The following is a 23,335-nucleotide window of genomic DNA, read 5'->3' as shown; positions in this document are numbered from 1 at the left end:
GTGTGGGGAGGGTTGATGCGCCAGCCTGGGATTGTGTGGGGCTCTGAGGTTGATCAGAGAGACGAAAAAAGGGGGCGGGCCAGCCATGGATTGTGGGGGGCTCGGCCCCATTTATAGCACTAACTCCCACCTCTCTATTCCAGGGACACTCTCTTCTCCAGGCACCCCCCCCGTGCCTCACCAGCACCCCCCCCAACTAAACACCCCGCATCGCTGGGGCTGGAAGACGGCCCCTTGCGAGTGCATGGCGAGCCAGGCCGGGAGCAGCGCTACGGCAGTCCGGTGGGGGGCAGGGCCTCACGCTCACCCTATCCTGACCCCGCCCTCAAGAAGGAGGTGAAGGTGGAGGAGGAGCCAGAGCTGGGTGTCCTGGAGGGGGCGCTGCGGGCGGGCGGGCCCTTCCCTGGGGCTCTGCATGTCTCCCACCCGCTGGGGGCTCTGGCTGTCTTCGAGCGGCCTCAGGGCTCCCCGTACCTGGTGGCTGGGCCAGCCCCCGGCGCACCGTATGCCACCCTGGAGGCCTGGCGGGAGCCCTACGCCCTGCCCCGCCTGCCCCGCTATCTGGAGCGTGAGCTGCCCGAGGACTACGAGCGTGCCCGGCTCTATGGGCTGGCACCACCCCCCCCGGGGCTGCTGGCCTACCCCCGCCATGCTGCGCTGCTGACCAAGGCTCCACCCCCAGAGGGGTTGCTTGGCGCCCCTCCACCCCTCATCCCTGCCGTGCCCGGCGCCCGGCCCAGCTCCCCCCGCCGTGCCCCGGACCTCCGCGAGCTCACTGCCGCCTACAAGGACCGGGACTCCAGATAATGATGTCCGCGTGCTCCGCACCCTGGCATCAGAGACAGCCAGGGGTGGCCTCCCCCAAGGCTGGCCAAGACCCCCACCCCGGCATTAGGGTGGTATCTCCTCCCCACCCTGCCATTAGGGGTAGCATCCTCCCCCACCCACCTTGGCATCAGGGGCGGCATCCCCTCCCTACACTAGGCCGGCCAGGATCCCTCCCACCTGGCATCAGTGATGGCATCCACTCCCCCCACCAAACCAGACAGGATCTCACTGGGGTAGCAGGTGCAGCCTACCCACTTCATCTCTGGGACTGGCTGGGATCATGGGTGAGAGACATGAGGAACACCCCCTACATGCACTGTTACGTGCACACCAGCTCAGAAAGTATGTGGGGGCAGGACTCTAGGGTGCAGGGTGTGGCTGTGCCTCCCCATCTCCCCCTGGCCTGGCTGAGTCCAGGTGAAGGAGGGCTGGCATGGGGTGCCCTTACGCTGCCCTGTGGAGGGGACTTGTGGTAAAGACCAGATGTCGGGGTGTTCTCTACTGGGCTGGTGGAGGTTAGGGGCCTGGGTTAGAGGGGGATCTCCCCCAGGCTGGTGGGGGTTAGGGGCCTGGGTTAGAGGGGGATCTCCCCCAGGCTAGTTGGGTTTCAGGGCAGGAGTCTGGGCTTTGGAGGAGTGTTCCCCAAATCTCCCCATAACTGGGGATTGGGGGGGTGTCTTGCTTTGCTCCCTTGTGGACTGTGGGGGCAGGATTGGAGCTGGGGACCCTAGCCTCATGTAAATATGTCTCTGCTCCCCCAGGTGAGCTGGGTTTTGTACATTTATACCAGGTTTGAGGTGGTGATTTTAAAGGACCCTCCCCCCCTCCTTCCCTCGCTCCCCTCATTTTTAATGTACCACGCTTTTTTCTATTCCTGTATCGACGTCGTGACGCTCCCCTCCCTCTCCCCGCTGGGCCTGATTGGAAAGGGTTAACATGGCTGCAGGCAAGGGGTATTGGAGACCCCTGCCCCCCGCATTGGACACTGCCGGTTCCCTCCCTCTCCCCCACTGGTTTAATTAAACCCTAAATTGGTGCTTCTGGATGGATTCCTCTTTGTGATTCCTTCTACCTGCGTGGGGGGAGGGGTCAGGGTTATAATCTGTGATAGGCAGGATCTGAACATGCTAGTGATGAGATATTCAGGCCCTGGGCTGGGAGTCTCCATGGAGGAGTGGGCAGCTGGTGCCCTGATGCATTGAAATGAGGGAGGCAATATGCGAGCTGATTCTGGGGTTCAGGCACTGACCCAAGACACCTGGGTTCCATTCCTGACTCTAATGGAGGAAGTCCTGGGCAAGTCCTTGAATCTCTCTGGGCCTTATCTGTAAAATGGGGGGAATCGTCCTTTCCTTTGTCAATTTAAATTGTGAACTCTGTGGGGCAGGGACTTTTATTCTCTCTCTGTACAGCATCCAGCACAATGGGGGCCCTGATCTTGGGAAGGGGTCTGGGCAGAGCCTGGTGCAACAGCAACCCGATCCCATTCCGTGCAGCCCCCAGCACGATACAGCCCCAATCCCAGTTGAGGAGGGGTCCACGCAGCCTCGGTCCCAGTTGGGGAGGGGTCCATGCAGCCCCTGGTGCAACAGCAGTCCTGATCCTGGTCAGGGAGGGGTCTGCATGGCACCTGGTGCGGCAGCGGCCCTAATCCCTGCTGTACAGCTGGAGAGATTCTCCCTACCCCAGCTCTGTGAGGCTTCCAGCACATTGTCCACCCAAAACCACACTCCCCATCCCTCCTGTTCCACTGGCACAAAACTAGAAGAGGCAGAAGCTCCATGCTTCCCCATCCCACCCTTTGCAGGTAAGATCCCTGCCCCTAGATTTTCTCTATGCTTCCCCCCCAGTGGTGGTTGCATTTTGGCAGGGCCTGTGATAGTGCATCACGGGAGTCTGGCACGTGCGTGATCTCTCTCTCTCGCCAAGAACCTGCTACAGTACAGAAGTAGTGGTGGAAGCCTGCAGCACTTACCAGGCCAGCAGGAGGTGCTTTATTGCTAGGTAAGTGTTGGCAGCAGAGGGATCTGGGTAATTCTAAAATGAGGGGCTCCTCCCCACAGCCACCTTCTGCTGACACAGCCCTGATCCTGGGCTTTCTCCAGGTTGGGCATGGTGCTGCAACCCAGAGGCAATCACATTTAGGTGAGATTCTGTGTACAGAAGGCATGAAATAGGGTTGGGGGAGGGCTGGGAGTCAGGACACCTGGGTTCTATTCCCAGCTTTGGGAGTGGGGTTCAATGGATTAGAGTGGGGGCAGGGAGCCAGGACTCTGAGGTTCTATCTTTGGCTCTGGTAGGGAAGTAGCAAGATTAGACCGGGCAGCTGAAAGCCTCAAGGGTTCAGCAAATGGGGGAAAAATGCTCCACGTTACAGATGATTACTAATAATTATCTACTGCAATCAGAATGGGGTGCTGTACAGCCCTAGGCAAGAAGCTAATTCCTGGCCCCAAGAGTTTAGAATCGGCCTGCACTATTTGTTGGTACTACAGCAATCCTGAGAACAAATAATTATCTTTCGCAGTGCAGGGGACGTTCTGGCCAACAGAACCATGGTAAGGGGTAGGAGACACGCTGACCCATTTCCCCCGATTGATGGAGCCAAGAGCAATACGGCAGTGGAAGGGGTGTCATCATTCATACTTCAAAATCCTTTTCAAAGGGGAACAGAAAATAGCCCAAATCCCAGGACTAAGGCGAAGAAGAGCACACCTCTCATCTGTCCCTCCTTCCACCTATGCTCATGCACACCCTTTTTTCTATCCACCTATGCATCTCCATCCACACCAACCTGTATCCATGCCTCCTTTCCCAGGCACATCCATCTATAGCTATCCATCCCTCCACATCCACCCATCCATGTATCCTCATCCACACCCACCTATCCCTGCCTCCCTCCACATATACACCTCTCCATCCACCCCCTCTACCTCTAATCTGTCCTTACTTCTGCATACACCCAATCCATCTATCCACATACACTGACTTCTAGTCCCATCCCACCCCATACACACTCATCTATATCTATCCATTCCTCCATATGCATATCTTTCCATCCATCCTTATACACACACCCATCATCTCCATACAGTAAAACCTACACCCCCCCGTATTCTAATCAGCCCTCCAACTGTTTATTAGCTACTGGAATTGCTTATGTAGAAACAAAGTGGATTCTCCCTTGAGTGGAGTGTTCAAATAAAGACGTCTTTTTCTCCACTCTGGTCTAGTTCAGCCAGGGAGGTATGAGGCAGGATGATGGAAGCATTGGGGGAGGTTCCTAGCCCTGTAGGGCTAAGACTAGATCACCTAATGGGGGCTAATTCTTGGCCCCAAGAGTTTAGAGAAAGAGAGAGAGAGAGCAGGCCTTCGCTTTCTCTCTCAACAAGGCCCATCCATGTGTCCCTCTGGGATCAGGTACCAGTCACATCTGCACACTAGCACCAGTGAAAAAGGCATGTCGGAAAATTTTGCACAGAAAAATTATCACAAGATTTTGTTTAATTTCCCCAGACATCGTGTTTCTCACTGAAGGTTTCAAGGGAAATATCGCCTAAAAAATTCAAGTGAAAAGTCCTTGTCAGCCTTCCATGGAACTACATTTCCCAGTGTCCTCCTCTGCTCCTGGAACTACACTTCCCAACAGCCTCCTCTTCCCTGACTACATTTCCCAGCAGCTTCTTCTGCTCCCCAGCTCTACATTTCCCTGCATCCTCCTCTGCGTTCGTCTTTCTACCCACCCGGCCCATGGAACTACAGTTCTCAGCATCCCCTTGTACCCCGGCTCTATGGAACATTTCCCTACACTTCCCAGCATGGAACTACATTTCCCGTCACGCCCTGCGCCCTATCCCCAGGCTGAACTCCATTTCCCACGATTCCCTGAGCTCAGCGCGCTCTTCCCCCTCCCTTCGCTGGGAGTCGGGACTCCGCGCCTTCCCGACCCTCCCTTGCTTCCCTCTCGCGAGACTTCGCGGCGCCGGCGTTTGTCCGGCTCTGTCGCCTATCCCCATTGCCTTGCTCAGAATCGAACTCCACTTCCCGTCGTCCTTCACGGCTCTGAGTGTTTCCCTGTCACCTCTCGCGAGAGTTGGCGGGCGGCGAGGCGAGGCGGGCGGCGCGGGGGGGGGGGGGCTGGACCCTGGCGGTGGAGGTAGTGGCGTCCGCCATTTTGCCGCGGCGGCTCGGCTCGGCTCGGCGGGGCCTGGTTTGGGGTCAGCATTCGGGGGGGAGGGGACGGCGCGGGGCTGATCGGGGCCGGCGGGGTCCGCGCGCGGAGAAGGCGGGGCGGCTGCGGCTGGGGGGCCGCGGATGGCGGCGGATTTTGCCCGGCGGCGGCGCTGGGGCTGAGGCGGCGGCAGGAGGAGGCGGAGCAGGAGGCGCCTCCCTCCCTCCCTCCTCCCCCCTCCCACCCAGGTAAGATGGCGGCTCGGCCGGGGCTCCGCGTCCCCCCCTCCCCGCCCCTACCCATGGGGCGCGAGACGCGCTTGGGGAGGGAGGGGGGCCGAGGAGGAGGGGGCGAGCGCACGCGCGCGCGCGCCGCCAACGGCCGCGCAACCTCCCCGAGCGGCACCAACCGCCGCCCTCCCTAGAGGGCAGTAGCACCCTCGCTCTGGGGAGAGTGGGACAACGGGGTGGGGGGTGGGGTCAAAGGGCAAAAGGGTTGGGTTAGGGTGTATAGGGGTTAAAGGGTGTTGGGGGGGGTCAGGGCAAAAGATGTTGGCATGAGCTGTAGGGGTCAGGTTAAAGGGTCAAAGGGCAAGGGATGCTGGGATGGGCGTGGGGTTCAAGGGGTGCTGGGTTAAGCTCTGGGGATCAAGGGAGAAAAGGGTTAGGGGCTGAGGGAGGGCAGGGGTTAGAGGTCAAAGGCTAAGAGGGGTCGGGTTACAGCAGGTCAGATATTAGCTATGGAGTCAGGTGCAGCACAGCTAGTGGTTCTGTCTGTGGGGGGAGTAGATCTGGGGATGTCTGAGCAAGGTCAGGGGGCATCAGAGTTTGTGCAACAGGCGGTTGTGGGGCTGATGGGGCAGGATCAGGAGTTGGCACAGCAGACAGCCACAAGTTTAGTGGGACAGGGGACATTGGTGTTGGCACAACAGGCGGTTATGGGGTTGGTGGGGCAATGGGCACCAGAGTTGGTAGGGCAAGAGCAGGGAGCATCAAGGCTGGTGGGGGAGGATCAGGGGGTGCCAGAGTTGGGGCACCAGACCATGCCAGGGCTGCTGGGGCAGGATCAGGGGAAATGTGAGTTTGTCAGTTTGGGTCTGGGGTTGGTGGGACAAAGGGTATCTGGACTGATAGTAACAACGAAGGCAGGACAGGTTCCAAGCAAGACAGAAGTGGTTAACAAGAGAGGGTCAGCAGCATGGGGTATTGGGAAGAGGGAGATGGTGGGCCTTGGGGTGACAGGCTCGGTGAGACGGAGTTGTGAGGTAACGAGGTTGGCAGGATACAAGGGATATAGGATGACGGGTTTGGCAGCTTTAATGATACAGAGACCCAGAGGATCAGGGTTGGCTGGATGGGGTCAGAGGCTACTGGGGTTGGAGGAAGAGGGATATGCAGTGACAGGATGGGATCAGCAGATGGGTGGGTTGTTGGACTTGATAATGATGCCGGATTTGAAGGACACAGGTTACAGGAATACGGAATTGGTAGGGTTGGCAGGACAGGACCAGGGTTTAGCAGTGGCAGGACCTCGGGTGGTGGGACAAAACCCTGGTGTGACAGGCTTGGCAGGATGGGTTCAGGAGTCAGGGGGGCTGGAGGCAAAAGTGGGACGGGGTCAGAAGACAGAGACATCTGAGATGGTGGGAAATAGGATAACAGGGCTGGTAGGCCAGGATCTAGGATTTAGTGGGTTGAAGGTGATGGGAAACAGAGTGGCTGGAAACAGGGTGGCTGAGTTGTCGGGACAATATCCAGAGGTGCTGGAGTTGGAAGGGGCAGTGGAATGGGGCCATCGGGTGGCAGGGATGGCAGGACATGAGGTGATGGGGCTGGAGGGACGGGGTCGTATATTGGGAGTGACAGGGACAGTGGGGCTCAGGGTGTCAGGACTGGCAGGTTTGGCATTGGGAGGGCACAGGATGAGGGAGATAGTGGGACAGGGTCAGGCCCTGGCAGAGTTGGTGGTGGCAGGGCATGGTGTGCAGGGCCTGGCAGGACAGGGTCACGGGGTGGCAGGGGAGAGACCTGGGGTGACAGAATCCATGGGGTGGAGGTTGGCAATGAAAGGATACAGGGCAAGGAGGGTGGCTGTACGGGGCCAGGGGGTAACAGGGTTGCAGGTGGTTGGGCGTGGGCTGTCTGGGTTGTCAGGACACGATCGGGGGGTTCCAGGGCACAGCATCACAGCGTGGGGTCAGAGGGTGCCTGAGTTAGCAAAGACAGGACTTGTGGGGCCAGGGTGGGCACAACAGGATCAGGGAACGACTGAACTGGCGGTGGTGGGACACAGGGTGACTGGCCTGATGGGGTGGGGAAATGGGGTTATGGGATTGGCAGGGGTGGGACAGGACATGGGGTGATGGGGTAACAAGGAGTACTGGGCACATGGGACCAGGGAACAGGAAGGTGTAATATAATAGGATTGGGGAGGGGAGGACACACAGGTTGGATGTAAGGGTGCAGTAATGTGGTGAGCAGGATTGAAGTCAGTGGGATGGGGGGCCAGGGCTTAGCAGGTAATGACAATGGGATAGGGTGACAAGGGCTGGTCAGGAAGGGGTCACAGAGTGGGCCAAGATTGGGTGTAACAGGGATTCTAGGGAGTCAATAGATCAGGGGGTGGGAGGTTAGAAAGGGGTGAGGGGCTGGGAAGGGCAAATATGGGAATAGGATGCGGTAACAGCATGGAGCAAGGTGGTGGATGGGGAAGTGGATCAGAGGAGAGAATGCAGGGGTCTGTGCTCCCAACTCAACCGTGTCCCTCTGGGACACCATCCGTTGCAGATGAGTCAAGCCAGCAAGCTTAGTAGAGATGAGTTATATCTGGCTTGACGACGTCCCAGCATTGCTGTTGGTGGCCAGCCATCTCCCAGGCTCTGCACTTGGACAGGCTTGTTGTCCCCATCTCTGCCTCTCCCGAGCACCTTGAACAGGTCTCTGCCTCTCCCCATAGGCAGGGATTTGATAGCTGGTGCTCAGAGAAAACTCTCCGTCATATCCTGCAGATGGATCCATCCTCTGCTAACTGCGTTTTAGGCTCGGAGAGACAGGTTTAGCTAGACCCAAGGACTGGTTTGTGAATGCTATGGAGGACCAAGGTGCAGGGAAAAGGGAGGGGTCTGAATGCTTGTGGAATGCCCTCCCCAAGGGAAGGGCTGGGATGGACTTATCTCTTAGAAAGGAAGGGGTATCAGTGTGAAGTGAGAGGGAAGTCTGGACCCATGCCCACATCTTGTCCCATCTTGTTGCAGGAGCAGTCTTCCCCGGGAAAGAGAAACCCTGGAAGTGGAATCTGACGAGGAGGAGGAGTTCTCAGCTCATACAGGTATGGCTGGGACATGATCACTGGTGGCTCAGGGCTTGGCCCATCCCCTGGAAGAAAGCAACAGTGTAACATTCCCCTTTGCTGCAGGAAGCTTTGGATGCTCTCCAGAGCTGTGTCACATTCCACCTCACAGGCATGTGCATTTCAGCAGCAGGCAAGTGAATCCTTTCTCTTGTAAGAAACCCTTTTGTGGGTCCCAAATTAAAAGGTGATGGAAAAACACAGATCATTGATGAAAAACGCTGAGTGATCAGATGGGCAGAGGTTAGTTAAACCCCTTGGTTTCCCTGTGTCAAACTGGGAAGCAGCCATTCTTGGGGGAATCCTGGCAAAGAACATGTTGTATTTCCAACTAATTGAAAAATATTGTTGTTAACTTAAAGTTTGCTCCTAGCAGGAAACAAAAACATCTTGAACACCATGGGATTGTCGTCTTGTTCTGTTGTATAGCGCCAAGTGCAGTGGAATCCTAATTTGCGACTCATGCATCTAGATGCTACCATACTAATAATATAAATAGTATAGCATATGAGTATACTTGCTAAATAAATTAATTTCAGCTGCAAGTCTCAGTCCTAGACACATTGAAATTGCACTTACACTAGTGTTACTGAACTCAGAAACTTACTGATCAAGTCCTCCAACTTACGCCAGTAGACTGTCTGTAATGTAGAGCAGCCACAGCGCATGTTGATTGGTGTAATGTAAATCAGTGCAGATTTTTTTAACTTGGATCAGGCATTACTTCCTATACCAACTTCAGCAGCTGTTAAAATATGAACAACAATTCAAATTAAAGTGTTGTGTATCCTGAGCTTAGTTCCCCATTCTTGGTAGTTGATTGGCAGGCAGAACTGGCAGCAAAAGGCCAACCAGAAGGGCAGTGTAGTCCTGGAGGGAATTTTTCCTCATTATAAACTTCAGATTATTTTTTTATTAAAGATAAGTGTCTACCCTAGAGCACAAAACAGAACCCAGGAGTCCTGGGTCTGTTCCCTTCCGCTCTAACCCACTACACCCCCCTACTCTCCCAAAGCCAGGGTAGAATCAGGATTCCTAACTCCCAGCCTCCTGCTCTAACCATTAGACATACTCCCATCTAGTTCTGTTTCTGAAAAGCAAGTCTATCCAGAGGAGATGTATTGCCTTTTGAGTATGGGCAGCAGCCTTCGGTAGCAGAAGAGTCCCCTCAGATCACCCAGTCAGTAGCGTGAATCATGTGTGATGGCTACTTCCCCATCTCTTGCCAGGGGATTCAGAAACAGGCGGCCCCGAGCGCAGGCTGGGCTGCCAGGGGACCCAGGAGCTGGACAGCTCGTCCCAGCAGCTGTTTGACCAGAATGAGGCCGGTTCCCAGCATGCACTGGAGCAGGACATCAGCACTTCGGCCACGAGCAAAGCTATCGGGGCGCGAGGCGAAGAGCAAGGGAGCAGTAAAATGCAGAGCAATCCTCCCCGACAGCACCATGCACTGCGCACTGAGGTAGGGGCTCCCAGCCTGGCCTTGGAGCTAAGCAGGGACATGCTGAGTTGCTGCCTGGGTTGGGGAGCTGGAGAAACTCGGATGCTGCTGTGGGTTCAGTAGGGGGCGCTCTCCCCTCACAAGTCAGTGCTGACCCCAGTGCGGTGCCTGGGGGAGCTGTGCTGCAAAGAGCAGGGTGGGGTTCATTAGGGGGGCCCCCCATCCCATAGTCAGTGCTGATGCCAGTGCCTAAGTCCAGCACTTGGGGGAGCTGTACTGCAGGGTAGTGTGTGATCTCATCTCGGAGTCAGTGCCAACCCCAGTGCAGAGCTTGGGGCCGTTGTGCTGTAGGGATCAGTGTGGAAACTCCGTGGGGGTGCTCTTCCCTTGCAATCAGTGCTGGTGGTCACTATGGCCATGTCTATGCTACAAAATGATGTCAATCTTACTTATGTCAGGGTACAACCTCCGCAGTTAAGTCACTTATGTTTCTGCACACTTGGCTCCTTGTGTTAATGGCGCGCATCCTCACCAGAAGCACTTGTATCGATTATATTGTCATTGTGGGACGGCTCCTGAAAGTCAGTGACAGTTGGTGTAAGCAACACAATGTCTACGTTGACACTGCGTCAACCTATTTACATTGACCGTGACTCTACGCTGAGTGTGGTGTTACTAAATCATCATAAAGAAACACGTCGGCAGGAGCCAAATTTAAGTGAAGACACTTCCACAGTTAGGCTGACGCAAGGCAGCCTGCGTCGACCTAATCCTGTAGTGTAGACCAGTCCTTTTTCATTAAGACAGTGATAATCAGGCAGTCAAGAGCCCACAAGTGGCTCTTTAATGTGTCTCCTGCAGCTCTTTGCAGTACATGATATTACAACACTATGTGATTTAATTATTAACCAATCTAAGTTATTAGCCAATCGGGATGCTTTTACTATGTTATTAACCAATTGTAGTTGATAAAATAATGCTTGGTCAGTCATTTTGCTGTGAGAATAATATATATATAAAAACTAAATATGAATATATAGCATTATAGTAAATGAAACCATGAATTTGCACTATTGCGGCTCTTTTGGGTAATGTTGATGGCTAATTGGCTCCTGAACCACTGAGGTCTGAGTATCACTGCAATAAGAGATGAAAACTAAGTCAAACCCCCTTTCTATTAAAACTGCCCTGGCCCTTTTTTTCAAGAGTTAGAGTGTTAATCCCACTGTCCTGCGCAAATCTTAAATGTAATTCCATTCTGCTTCCTGAATTCCTTCTGCAGTTTCAGATGGATATGGGATTCTCGGTCACTTCCTGTCCAAAACTGTTATGATCAGCTGATTAGAGCCCATGCCTCAATCTAGAGCTGCCTGCACCTCGGTACTGGGTGAAGAATCCCTGTATAAAAAGCCCCCCACCCCACTCCAGAGACAGGTGCATCTCAGCACTGGGCAAGCCTTTCTTGTGCATACATATGCATAAGAGCACTTCATGGTCCTTAGGCTGAAAGGGCTGGTTAGGGTTCCATGTGAAGCTGTGGCAGCTGCTGCCCCAGTCACCTCATCCTCTTTCTCCCCCAGATTGCATCAGACAAAATGACGGGGAGCAATCCTGTGTCACCGGCCTCTTCGGGGTCACCCGCCTCCAGCGGCAGTGTCTCACCGCCCCACCTCACTCACGATTCCTCCCTGGATAGTCACCTGGGCTTTGATGTGCCCAGGCTGCAGAGCAAAGCTCTGGCGTCCCCAGGGGCTTACGCCTCGGACCCGGCCAGCATGTGGGACAAGACGCACGCTGAGATCGCTGAGCAGGCCAAGCACGTGAGGAGCTGACTGTCTGTGTCTGAAGGGTCCCATGGGCTGCAGCCCTCCATGCTCCCAAGACCACGACCCAGATGCTTTCAAGAGCTCATGCCATGGGGGAGGGAGGGAGTAGGGCATATGACCCAGATGTCCTCGAGACCTTGCTGGGCTAGAGTGGTGACCCAGATCCCCTCAAGGAGCCCTTTCCCAGTTGTTGGGGTATAATGACCCAGGTCCCCTCTGGGTGCCATGGCTGGGGAGGAGGAGTAATGTGACCCAGATCCCCTCTGGGCCCCTTACTCTTGTGTTGCTGTGGGTCATCTCCCTTCATTTAGGGTCGGATGGGTCTTGGCCCAGAGAACGGTTGCTGACAGGCACTAATTATGCTGTGGGTCTCCCTGATCTCCCCCCATCTTCCAATCTCCTGTGATGGGTGGGGAGCTAGGATTCCCACTGATTTGGTGCTGTGTTCCAGGAGGCGGAGATCGAGAACCGCATCGCGGAGATGAAGAAGGAGGGCTTCTGGTCCTTGAAGAGGCTTTCCAAGGTGCCGGAGCCAGTTCGCCCCAAGGTGCACTGGGATTACCTCTGTGAGGAGATGCAGTGGCTTTCAGCAGACTTCGCCCAGGAGCGCCGCTGGAAGAGGGGTGTGGCCAGGAAGGTGAGCTCTGCCCCTCCCTGGAACAGCTCCGACTGGTTTATTAAGTCCCTGAAAACCCAAAGGTGGGCTTGGATTGTCTTGGAAATTGCTGTGCCTCGAAGAGCCATAGGGGAGGGTAAATGGTCCAAATGTGGGGGCATCTGAGGTAGACCTGTAAAAATATCATGTGCTGTCAGAATGTTCTGGGTCCTCATGCTGTCAGGATGCTCTGGGTCCTCTTTTACACATTCCTGGGGCTCAAACCTATGGCTTTGATCCTTCCTCATTAAGGATTGATCTCAGCCAGCATTCTGCACCCACTGGCCCTCTGGGAAATCAGTATCACAAGAGTCATTGAGGGACAAATTTGGGAATTCCAGCATAGGTCAAGCAACACTACAGGGGTGTTTGATTTAAATCAAAGCTATTTAAATCACTGATTTTAATCATGATTTAAATCTGCAAGCAGGTAGCCTAGATTTCACAAAATAATTGATTTTACTCTTGTTCTGCATTTGTGCTTTTTAGTTACTTTCCTAAAGAAAGGTTGATTCTCATTAGTTAGTAACCATTATAACATGTTGATTTACAACTAATATAATCTTTACACTAAATTTGGTGGGGGGTTTTTAGTTAACTGGCAGGATACATTTCTTACTCCTTCGTTTAAGCAAGAACATAATTTAACTTACATTTATTTACTCAGATTCTTAATTTTTTACATTTTTTGTTAGTTTAGAAAACAGTGAATGCTGCATTACTTATTTACTGGATGATTTGTTTTTTACATTTGTGTCAAGCTCTATTTGGATGGAAATTCAATTAAAATGCACAAAAACAGCATTTTTAATGGTTTTTAAATCGTTAAATAAAACTGTCTTAAAATGCTAGATAAATAAGAAAAGTTTATCAGAAAGTTTATCAAAATATGTTTTGCATTGACAACTGATTTATTAAACAAAGGAAGCATAGTGCATTGAACTATGGTTTTGGACACCATGTCCTTCAGAATTTTAGAACTAGTAGATCTCATCTTGTGCTTCCATACCTAGTTTTTATTCATAGATTAGAAGAAGAAAACAAGCTTTTCTGCTTTTTCTATACCCAGCTGGTTAATTAGTCATTGAACTGAATTTGTTGGATAAACTGAAATGAAGAAAATATTCTGCAGGTGCCGAATAGGCTATTTCCATCAAAAGTTGGTTTACCACAATAAATTCTGGTTCCAGGTGCTTTGCCTGTGACTGCCACCAGTTCAGTGTTTTGACTTTCTTTAAAACTTGGCAGCAAATATGAGCTGCCAATTTTTGTATTTAATTTTGATTATTTTATAGACTCAGTAGATTATAATAAGTTAGTCTTAACATAGGTTCTTGTCATTTCAAATTTATCTTTAAATAGGTTTATTTTAAAATATTTTAAATTTAAATATTAATTTAAATTTAATTTGTCAGTATTTAAATTCGCTAATCTGATTTTAAAATAACCATAGATTTTTGTCCATCCTGCCACGCCAAAAGGGTGGAAATGCATTTGTGCAGCAGGACAGGGTTGCTGTTGCAAGGCAGAGAGTTTGCAGGATGCCTGGTGTCAGGGTAACTGGATGGCTCCTATATGCTGTGATCAAGTCCTGCCCTCAGCAGCTTTTTGTGACTGCTAGGCACATTCTGCAGGAGCTTTTCTAGGAGTTCTGCCCTGAGAGGAAAGCTGCTGGTTTAAGAGATGGTGTTTCCAAGGGCTCTGAAATTCATGCCATCTGATGTCTGTCCATCTATCCAAGCGCCTGTCTGTCTAGCCATGTTCCTGTGCTCCATCTAGGCTTCCTCTGTGTGTCCTAGGTACTGAATGGAAACCTCCTTGACTTTTCTTCTCAAACTGTGGTTGGTGTCCCAGCTGTTGGTTGACAACATGTCCCCTAGGCTGTGGCTCTAGCTAGAGAGATCTCCCCATTCCCAATGCAGTCGGCCCTGCGTTGGTGCAGCCCTCTTCCGCCCTCTTCTCCCCATGCATGCATCTCACCCTCCTCCTCCCCTCCCCCAGGTCGTGCGGATGGTGATCCGGCATCACGAGGAACAGAAGCAGAAGGAGGAGCGAGCTAAGAGGGAGGAGCAGGCCAAGCTGAGGCGCATCGCCTCTTCCATCGCCAAAGAGGTCAAGCAGTTCTGGAGCAATGTGGAGAAGGTGGGTGGGCCTCGCAGCCTCGGAGCACGGCACTGGAGGGAGTGCTCGGGTTGGCTTTGGGCCAGGGCTTCCTCCTGTAAGAACTGTCACACAACATACCAGCCTCTCTAGCCTGGTAATCGTAGCTGCTCTAGCATAGGCTGCTGGGTTCCTCTGTCCCAGCATCCCCTGCTCTCCATCGTTTCAGCTTGGGCATGAGGTATCTCCAGCCCCAGCCTCTCCACTGCCCATGCTCAGGCCCGGCATCCCTGCCTTTCTACTGCCCCAGTTTGGCCCAGTGGAGCCTCTCCAGCCTGGGGTCTGTGTCTTTCTCCTGCTCCAGCCTGAGTTTCACTAACACAGCATCTTGTATCAAGCTGTAAGATTCAGCTATCAGAGGGGAGATTTCCTTTTGCCTCTCAGCTGGGCCACATCAGGAAAGTTCTTCAGAAGCGAGTATGACAGATTAACAGTACACTTGCTGCCTGTTGAGATCTCCTTCTTACCTTTCTCTTTCACTTCTACGGCCCTCCCCTGTCAGGTCGTGCAGTTCAAGCAGCAGTCTCGCCTGGAGGAGAAGAGGAAGAAGGCCCTGGACCTGCAGCTGGACTTCATCGTGGGCCAAACGGAGAAGTACTCAGATCTGCTGAGCCAGAGCCTCAACGAGACCTTCCCCATTGCCAGCAAGACTGGCTCCTCCTCCCACATCAGCTCCTCACACGCTGGCTCCACCGCCTCCAGCCCCCCGCCTCCTCCACACCTCACTGATGAAGAAGGTTGGGAACCAAAACACCCCGTGTCCCATTCCCTGCTCACCTTGAGCCAGCCAGTTCTCCCCTAGAGCTTAAAGTTCTTGTGCCCCATTCCCCTGAGCTGGCCAGTCTCCCCTGCCATGGGGGTGGATTGGAGCTGGCACCCTTTAGAGAGGAAAGGTTCGATGTCCCATTCACTGAGGCCTCCAGTCCCATCCTCCCCAGAGCCAGATGAGCCAGCGCCTACTAGAGGGGAAAGGCCCCAGATCTCATTCCCAGGGCTCCTTAGTCCAAGAGTTCCCCGCCACCCCAGGAGTGTGGTTCACCCCCTGCTTCCTCCTCCCCCCAGATGGGGACTTCCAGCCTCATGAGGAGTCGGACGATGAGGAGACGATTGAGGTGGAGGAGCAGCAGGAAGGGAACGACTCGGAGACGCACCAGCGTGAGATAGAGCTACTGAAGCAGGAGAGCGAGCTGCCCCTGGAAGAGCTGCTGCAGTCTCTGCCCCCCCAGATCTTGGAGAATTCATGCAGCACCGCACCCTCTGCCTCCAGCTCTGACAACGAAGAAGAGGCGAGGGAGAGTGAGGAAGAGGTAGAGAAAATTGCCAAGATTGTAAAAATCACTGGGGAGTGGGTCAGACTGGCCTGGGGGAAGCTAAGGGGTAGGTAATCAGTGGCGGTCTGGGGGGCTGGAGCCAGGACACCCCTGACTGAGGCAGCACTTTGCTCAGAGCAAGCATCTCCCTTCGAAGTCCACTGACCTGGAGAGGCAGCTGCAGATGGATCCCCTGAGCTGTTTGGTCTGTATGTCCTAGCTAAGCCAGAGTAGGAAGGCTTGGGGTGGGCCCTACTTTTGGGGTAGGAGGGCCTGGCCCCAGCCTCTCCTCCCAACCCTTTCCTTTGTGCCTGCAGCAAGAGAAAGCAAAGTCCGTCATCCAGAGGAACAAAAGGCCCTGGAAGCCCAACAAGGAGGATGAGGAGTTCACAGCCAATGAGGAAGAAGGTGAGTATGGCAAGGGGGCTGCTGGAGCAGATAGGCTCTGGCTGGATGGAAGGGACCTGGTTGCCAGTGGTAGTTGATGGGGGTGATGGATTTACAGGGCCTTCTCCCAACCACATGCCCCTTCTCTCCACAGCTGAGGATGAAGAGGAAACGATCGATGCTGAAGAGAAGCTGGAAGGGGACCTGGATCACAGGAAGGAACTGGATGACTTGGCCCGGGAAGGTACGGAGGAAGTGGGACGAGAACATGTCTGGGACTGGGCTGGGAAGAGCCTAACTGTCCTCCTAGCTCCAGGATCCTCCCCTATCCTTTAACTGCATGGGTGAGAGAGATTTTAATCCATTGACCATGCCCAAGTTTGCTAGGGGATGGAGCCCTCAGGGTGTGAAGATCTTGAGATAAGGTATTAACCCCGGCAGAGGGGCCAAATCCAACACCTTGGGACGCCCCAGATCCTTCCTGGGCAGATTTGTTGGTGGAGCCTCATTTTGAAACCAGTTCCTGCACCTTCCCCTCAGTGCTGCCTCGTTCCTGAGCCCTGAAGAATAAGGCATCGTGGAACTGGACTGATTCCAGCCACATAGTGCTGACGTTCAGTGTGGCTTGGATCTCTGTCAGGGACACGATTCGGTTTCTCTGTCCCACTGTCCATAGGGCTCCTGGCAAACTGTCCCCCCAGTTGTGTGATCTGTGTTCAGGGAGCACTTAAACAGGTCCCTGCCTGGCTTCATAGGCTGGGATTTGGTAGCTAGTGCTCAGAGGAACCTCTCCATTGCAACCTGCAGCCAGGTCCTCCTGTGCTGGCTGCGTTACAGATCTGGAGATACATCTCATCCCAGGACAGGGGTGGTGTTTGGGGGTAGAGGGTGGGACACAACCCCTGCCCCATCCCAGCTTTCCTATGTGCCCCTGACCCTATCACCATCTGGCAGGGGAGCTGCCCATGGAGGAGCTGCTACAGAGATACGCCGGTGCCTACACCTCAGACTTCGAGATGGACGATTCGGACAGCTTCTCAGAGCCCAGCACCTCAGAGTACGAGGAGGAGTCAGAGGACGAGGACAGCAGCAGCCAGTCGGGTATGGAGGGATATGGGAACGCAGCCTGAAGAGTTGGTGGGTGTCTTAAGGCAGTGCTGATGCTGCCTGGATCTTCCCTCAGACTCCACCGCAGAGGAGGAGAGTGAGGAGGAGGAGGAGAGCCAAGAAGTGGAGGATGCCACGGCTGAAGAAGCGACGGCGGTGAGCCAGGAGGAAGACTTTGGCGTGGAGTACCTGTTGAAAAGGGATGAGGATCGGAGAGAGGGTGGTAATGATGCAGCCCCTGCCCTGGGGCCCAAGAAGGAGATCACAGACATTGCGGCCACAGCTGAGAGCTTGCAGCCCAAGGGTTACACCCTGGCCACCACCCAGGTAAGTGGGACCTAAATGGGGAGGGGGCTGGAGAAGGAGGGGTAAGGCAGTTTGAGTAACCCTCTCCCCCTTTCCACAGGTGAAGACGCCCATCCCTTACCTGCTGCGGGGGACCTTGCGGGAGTATCAGCACATCGGTCTGGACTGGCTGGTCACCATGTACGAAAAGAAGCTCAACGGCATCCTGGCAGACGAGATGGGGCTGGGCAAGACCATCCAGACCATCTCCCTGCTGGCTCACCTGGCCTGCGAGAAGGGTGAGGGGGTGGGACGGGCCTGCATGGGGTAGCTCCATCTCTGCTGGGGAATAGATAGTCGGAGACAATCCTGCCCCGGGTGGGGACGGGTTAGATGGACCCAGATGCCTGGATTGCAATAGCCATCTGCCCCTTTGATGGCAGCTGCCGAGAGTCGAAGGGCTGACAGGCCATGGAGATGGAAGCTCCTTTCCCATCCCTCCTTTCCCCCCTTGGCCTAGGGGAGGTTCTTTGGTGAGGAGGGGGTATGGGGCAGATTGCCATGCCACTGCCCATACTTTGCCCACCTTGGGGCGCCAAGATCCCTGAGCCAGCAGCTTGAGAGCAACCCTGCTCTGTGTTGGTCCCACAGGTAGCTGGGGTCCCCACCTGATCATCGTGCCCACCAGCGTGATGCTGAACTGGGAGATGGAGATCAAGCGCTGGTGCCCCAGTTTCAAGATCCTCACCTACTATGGGGCACAGAAGGAGCGCAAGCTCAAGCGGCAGGTGAGGAGCCAGGGTCCCCCTCCATCCTCCCTGCCCTTTCCAGCGCACCTTCCAGCTGGGATACAGGACTGCCTCCCCATGGTGACTGGGGGCTGTCTGCTCTCACAGGAATTGGAGGCGAGAGTCATAGTCATAGAATTTAAGGCCTGAAGGAACCACTAGATCTAGTCTGACTGCATAGCACCGGCCACCGACACCACCCGGCACCTGCACATGAAACCCCCAATGTATTGACTAGGCTGTTGTGTTCCAGGGGCAGGGAGTAGGAGGGACCGAGGTGCACCGGTGCCCAAGGTTCCCACAGCGGCAGGGAAATTATTACTGGAGCCCTGCAAGGATACAAAATATGGATCCACATCCGCAAGCATCAGCCTCTACCCGAACCACAATCCACACTCCCTGTTTTATATCTACCCAGATCCACACCCAGGCTGCCAATCAGCTGTTTGGCAATACCCCCCCAAATACACATATCAGCTGTTGCGCTGGGCAACACCTGAATGCTGCCAGCCCCATGTCCCTGCCAAACAGCTGATCGGGCCACCTGGGAGAGCGGAGAGGAAGGGGATCCACGCTGCTGGGAGCGTGGGGGGAGCAAAGGGAAAGGGGGCCAGGCTGCCTAGGAGTGTTGAGGAGAAAAGTGAACGAGAGGGGAATGGGAGGCAGGCTGTCCACTGGGGGGCCTTTGGGGCTGGGCTAAGTGGGGCTCTCTTCTCAGCCTTCTATGGTCCCTGAGCTAGGCTCTTGCTTGCTGCTGCCCCTGCTAAGGGGGAGCTAGCTCTGGGCCCCAGCAGTTGCTCTCTATTCCCCTGGGGTGCCCCCATTGTGAACTTATCCCCTGCCTGGAGGGAGGTGGCCCTGCCTGGGGGATCTTGACCCCTCCTGTGGGGGTGTAGCAAGCCAAGGCTTCAGCTGATCGGCTGGCCCCCACTGAACAGCTGATTTGCGGCAGGCCCCTGCCCTGGATCTTGAAGTCAGGGAAGCAGCCTCAAAGGCTATAAGCTGTAGACAGCTTCCCCGCCTTTGAGATCCACATCTCAGCCACCATCTGCAGAAAATGGTCTGCGGCTATAAAGTGGGTATCCATGGATTTGCAGGGCTCTAATTATTAAGTGCAAGATCCCCAGATGATCCTGGCAAGCAACCTACACCCACACACTGCAGAGGAAGGGGAAGAGCGAGTGAGTGCATCCTCGGTGCCACCGTAGAGCCCTGACCCACCCTCCCAATGTCCCATTTCCCTCATGGCCATCTCTGATCTTCAGAGGAAGGAGATTTAAAAAAAAAAAATCCTCACAAAAACAGAATATGAGAGGGAGAGAATCCCTTCCTCACCCCTGCCAGTGGTTGGCTGAAGCCCTGAAGCATGAGCTTTAGGAACATAAGAAATCAATCTACCCCCTGCCAACACAAGTAACCCTGTTGTAAAATCAGACTCACAATTTTTTTCAGCTTTCTCTTAATATTAATGAAGATTTTTTGCTCTCAGAACTCCTTTTGGGAGGCTGTTCCAGAACCTTACCCTCCTGATAGAAGCCTTCTAATTTCCAACCTGAATTAGTTTATGGCCAATTTATATCCATTTTTCTGGTGCCAACCTTGTTCTTTAGCTTAAATAGCTCTTCACCCTCCCTGGTGTTTACCCTAGTGTATTTATACAGCTCAGTCAGACAGAAAATATTATGTTGCCTCTTTATAAATCCATGGTATTGAATATTGCATGTAGATCTGCTTGCCCCATTGCAAAAAAGATATATTGGAATTGGAAAAGGTACAGAAAAGGGCAAATAAAATGATTGGGGTATGGAAAAGCTCCCATATGAAGAGAGATTAAAAAGACTGGGACTTCTCAGCTTGGAAAAGAGACAACTAGGGAGAAATATGAGAGAGGTCTATAAAATCATAACTAGTGTGGAGAAAGGGAATAAGGAAGTGTTATTTACTCCTTATAACAAAAATCGGGGGTCACCAAATGAGATTTTGTTTGTTTTAAACATGCTGCCTATTAAAGTGTTTCTTCACACAGTGCACAGTCAATTTGTGGACCTCCTTGCCAGAGGATGTTGTGAAGGCCAAGACTATAATGGGGTTCAAAAAAGAACTAGATATGTTCACGGAGGGATAGATCCATCAATGCCTATTTTCCAGGATAGGCAGGGATTGCTGTTTGCCAGAGGCTGGGAATGGCTGATGAGATCGATCACTTGATGATTACCTGTTCTGTTCATTCCCTCTGAAGCTCCTGACATTGGCCACTGTTGGAAGACAGGATACTGGGCTAGATGGACCATTGGTCAGACACAGTTTGGCCGATCTTATGTTCTTATCCCCCTCAGCCTTCGTTTTGCTGGACTAAACAAGCCAAGCTCTTCCAAGCTCCTCTGGTAGGATCAGCCTTCCATTTGCGTGATCATCTTCATAGCTGTTCTCGGACCTGTTCCAGTTTGAATTTGTCTTTCTGGAATCTGGGTGCCCAGAACTGTACAATGTATTCCAAATTAGGTCTTACCAGTATCTTGTACAGTGGCATTCATACTTCTCTCTACTGGAAATGCCTTTCCTGAGGCATCCTAGGATCACATTTGCCTTTGTCACAGCTGCATCACACTGGTGGCTTGTAGTCATCCTGTGATCGACCCACACACCCAGGTCTCTCTCCTCTGTTGCTTCCAACTGATGAGCCCCCAGCTGGTAGCAGGAAATCTTATTATTTGGTCCTAGATGCAGAATCTTGTGCTTAGTACAACTGAATTTCATCCCATTTCTGTCACTAGAGTCTTCAAGCACATCCAGTTCTTCCTGGATAATATTCCCATCCTCTTCTGTATTGATGATTGTATCATCAGCAAATTTCATTAGCATACTTCTACTTTGTGAGCAGGTGAACCCTGAACAGCCAGCCTTCTGCTGGGTCACGCAGGATGCTGGCTAGCTCAGGAGGTGGGGAATGGACATGGGACTTTTCCCCGTTGGGGGCACCAGCTCCACTCCATTCCTGGGCAATGGAACCACCTGGCTTTTGGATGGGAAAGGGACCTGGGGGGCCCATACACTTTGGCTGCTTGCAGTCCCTCCCAATGTAACCTGGATCCCCTCTTATAGGGTTGGACTAAGCCCAATGCCTTCCACATCTGCATCACCTCATACAAGCTGGTGCTGCAGGACCACCAGGCGTTCCGGCGCAAGAACTGGAAGTACCTGATCTTGGATGAGGCCCAGAACATCAAGAACTTCAAATCCCAGCGCTGGCAGTCGCTGCTCAACTTCAACAGGTGAGTACCTCCAGCTGAGGTGGGGGGCGGCCCGGGTTGGCCCAGCCCGGCCCAGCATGCTCACTGCTCTGCCCTTCCTTTCCCCATGTCTCCTCCAGTCAGAGGCGGCTGCTGCTGACAGGCACTCCCCTGCAGAACAGCCTGATGGAGCTCTGGTCCCTCATGCACTTCCTGATGCCCCACGTCTTCCAGTCGCACCGTGAGTTCAAGGAGTGGTTCTCCAATCCACTGACGGGCATGATAGAGGGCAGCCAGGAATACAATGAGAGCCTGGTCAAGAGACTGCACAAGGTGAGGGAGTGGGAAAAGCTGGGGCTGCAGGGGAAGGGAGCTGCTGGGGATTGGGGTGGGAGAGGGGATGTGTCAGGACTGGGACATAGGCAGTTTGATCTAGTGCTCGGAGCAGGGCTGATCAGGCCTAGTGGTCAGAGGCCAGGCCGGGGACTGGAATCAGGAACCAGTCAGGAAGTCGTTCAGTTGCTTGGACAACTTTCTGTGCCTCCTGCTGGCTTAAATAGTGCAGTTGGGCCAATCAGTGGGGACCGGGCATCGTCCCTAATCAGGATTCTCATGGGTGGTGCCCCTGGGATGGGTCCGAGTTCTGTTAGCCTCACTGCCAGTAGGGAGGGTGGCCAGACTCTTTCCCAAGAATGTCCGCACCCTGTTGGGTTGGGGGTGGGCATTTCCAGCTGGTGGTCAGGGCATATGTGACCGTTGGGGGCGTGGCTGATGGCTCTGCTCCACCCCTGGCAGGTGCTGCGGCCCTTCCTCCTGCGCAGGGTGAAGGTTGATGTGGAGAAGCAAATGCCAAAGAAATACGAGCACGTCATCAAGTGCCGGCTGTCCAAGCGCCAACGCTATCTCTATGACGACTTCATGGCCCAGGCCACGTGAGTGCAGAGGAGACAGGACACCTGGGTCCTATCCCTGGCTTTTCAGGGGCGCAGGATGTCTAGTGGGTTAGAACAATGGGGGCTGGGAGCCAGGACACCTGGGTTCTCTCCCTAGCCCTGGGTGTGGGGCCAAATCCCAACTCCAGTGATTCAATTCTGTCTCTCTAAATCCCTCCCATAGTTTCAGCTGAATACAGAAATCCACCTTTATTTCCTGTCTCAAACTGCTCTGCTGCATCGCTGTGTTAAACAGTCACTGCTCCCCACCGCGGAGGTGGCTAGATTTCAGTACTGACTGAGGGATCCCTGTGCAGTGGCCCGGTGTAGTTATCCAGCTGCTGCGCCCCTCCCCAAAAGCAGCTGCATCTCAGGGCTGGGCGGTCGATCCCAAGGTGGCATTGCTGGGTGGTTGGTATGCACCTGCCAGCCCAGAAATGCAACTTATGGGGGTAGCCAGGAGCTCTAGCTAACACTGCTCTTGGTTTCCCTTCAGCACCAAGGAGACTCTGGCCACGGGGCATTTCATGAGCGTTATCAACATCCTGATGCAGCTGCGGAAGGTGTGCAACCACCCGAACCTCTTCGACCCCCGGCCCATCCACTCACCCTTCATCACTGAGGGCATCTGCTTCAGCACCGCCTCCCTTGTACTGTGCGCCCTCACCAGGGACCCCTTTAAGGTAAGTGCCCCAGCCGTTCAAGGGGGTGGGGAGGGGGACAAGGAGCCTTTCCCCTCTAGGGGCCTTCAGCTTTGATCCATCCCCAGGGCTGGGGACTGGCTGGCTCAGGGAAGACGGGGACTGGGATATGGGACACGGGCTCTTTCCCCCTCCTGCCTGCCCTGGTGTTGAGGTGAGCACCTGC

The 23,335-nt window shown here is 53.9% G+C and overlaps 3 protein-coding genes across 6 annotated transcripts in view; 2 read left to right on the top strand and 1 right to left on the bottom strand.

Annotated features, from left to right (window-relative positions):
- Positions 1-1,871, top strand: part of FBRS (fibrosin) — a 29,631-nt gene extending 27,760 nt beyond the window's left edge. For both annotated transcript variants that reach the window (XM_067532961.1, XM_067532959.1), the window contains one exon: positions 144-1,871. In XM_067532961.1, the coding sequence (XP_067389062.1) occupies positions 144-807 (664 nt within the window). In that variant the 3' untranslated portion in view covers positions 808-1,871. The remainder of the gene's footprint in view (positions 1-143) is intronic.
- LOC137143264 (zinc finger protein 436-like) overlaps positions 1-23,335 on the bottom strand; it is a 604,313-nt gene that overhangs the window by 135,824 nt on the left and 445,154 nt on the right. The gene's annotated exons all lie outside the window — the stretch shown is intronic.
- The window catches only part of SRCAP (Snf2 related CREBBP activator protein), a 44,533-nt gene continuing 26,270 nt past the window's right edge, over positions 5,073-23,335 (top strand). For 2 of the 3 annotated variants that reach the window (XR_010917139.1, XM_067532950.1), the window contains exons 1-16: positions 9,628-9,809; positions 11,369-11,608; positions 12,066-12,251; positions 14,271-14,411; positions 14,932-15,166; positions 15,492-15,736; positions 16,057-16,147; positions 16,281-16,370; positions 17,081-17,227; positions 17,310-17,560; positions 17,640-17,817; positions 18,170-18,306; positions 21,409-21,578; positions 21,677-21,869; positions 22,332-22,468; positions 22,965-23,151. Coding sequence is in view for 2 of the 3 variants with exons in the window: in XM_067532950.1 (XP_067389051.1) it covers positions 9,765-9,809; positions 11,369-11,608; positions 12,066-12,251; positions 14,271-14,411; positions 14,932-15,166; positions 15,492-15,736; positions 16,057-16,147; positions 16,281-16,370; positions 17,081-17,227; positions 17,310-17,560; positions 17,640-17,817; positions 18,170-18,306; positions 21,409-21,578; positions 21,677-21,869; positions 22,332-22,468; positions 22,965-23,151 (2,673 nt within the window). In the remaining variant the exon portion in view is untranslated. Of the gene's footprint in view, positions 5,248-8,252; positions 8,327-9,576; positions 9,810-11,368; positions 11,609-12,065; positions 12,252-14,270; positions 14,412-14,931; positions 15,167-15,491; positions 15,737-16,056; positions 16,148-16,280; positions 16,371-17,080; positions 17,228-17,309; positions 17,561-17,639; positions 17,818-18,169; positions 18,307-21,408; positions 21,579-21,676; positions 21,870-22,331; positions 22,469-22,964; positions 23,152-23,335 lie in introns of those variants that run through there. The other variant, XM_067532949.1, reaches the window with a different exon arrangement.

The sequence above is a fragment of the Emydura macquarii genome, unplaced genomic scaffold, assembly GCF_026122565.2.
Source record: "Emydura macquarii macquarii isolate MOO-44397 ecotype Brisbane River unplaced genomic scaffold, CSIRO-AGI_Emac_v2 contig_3305, whole genome shotgun sequence".
NCBI lineage: Eukaryota > Metazoa > Chordata > Testudines > Chelidae > Emydura > Emydura macquarii.
This window is presented reverse-complemented; position numbering and strand designations above follow the sequence as displayed.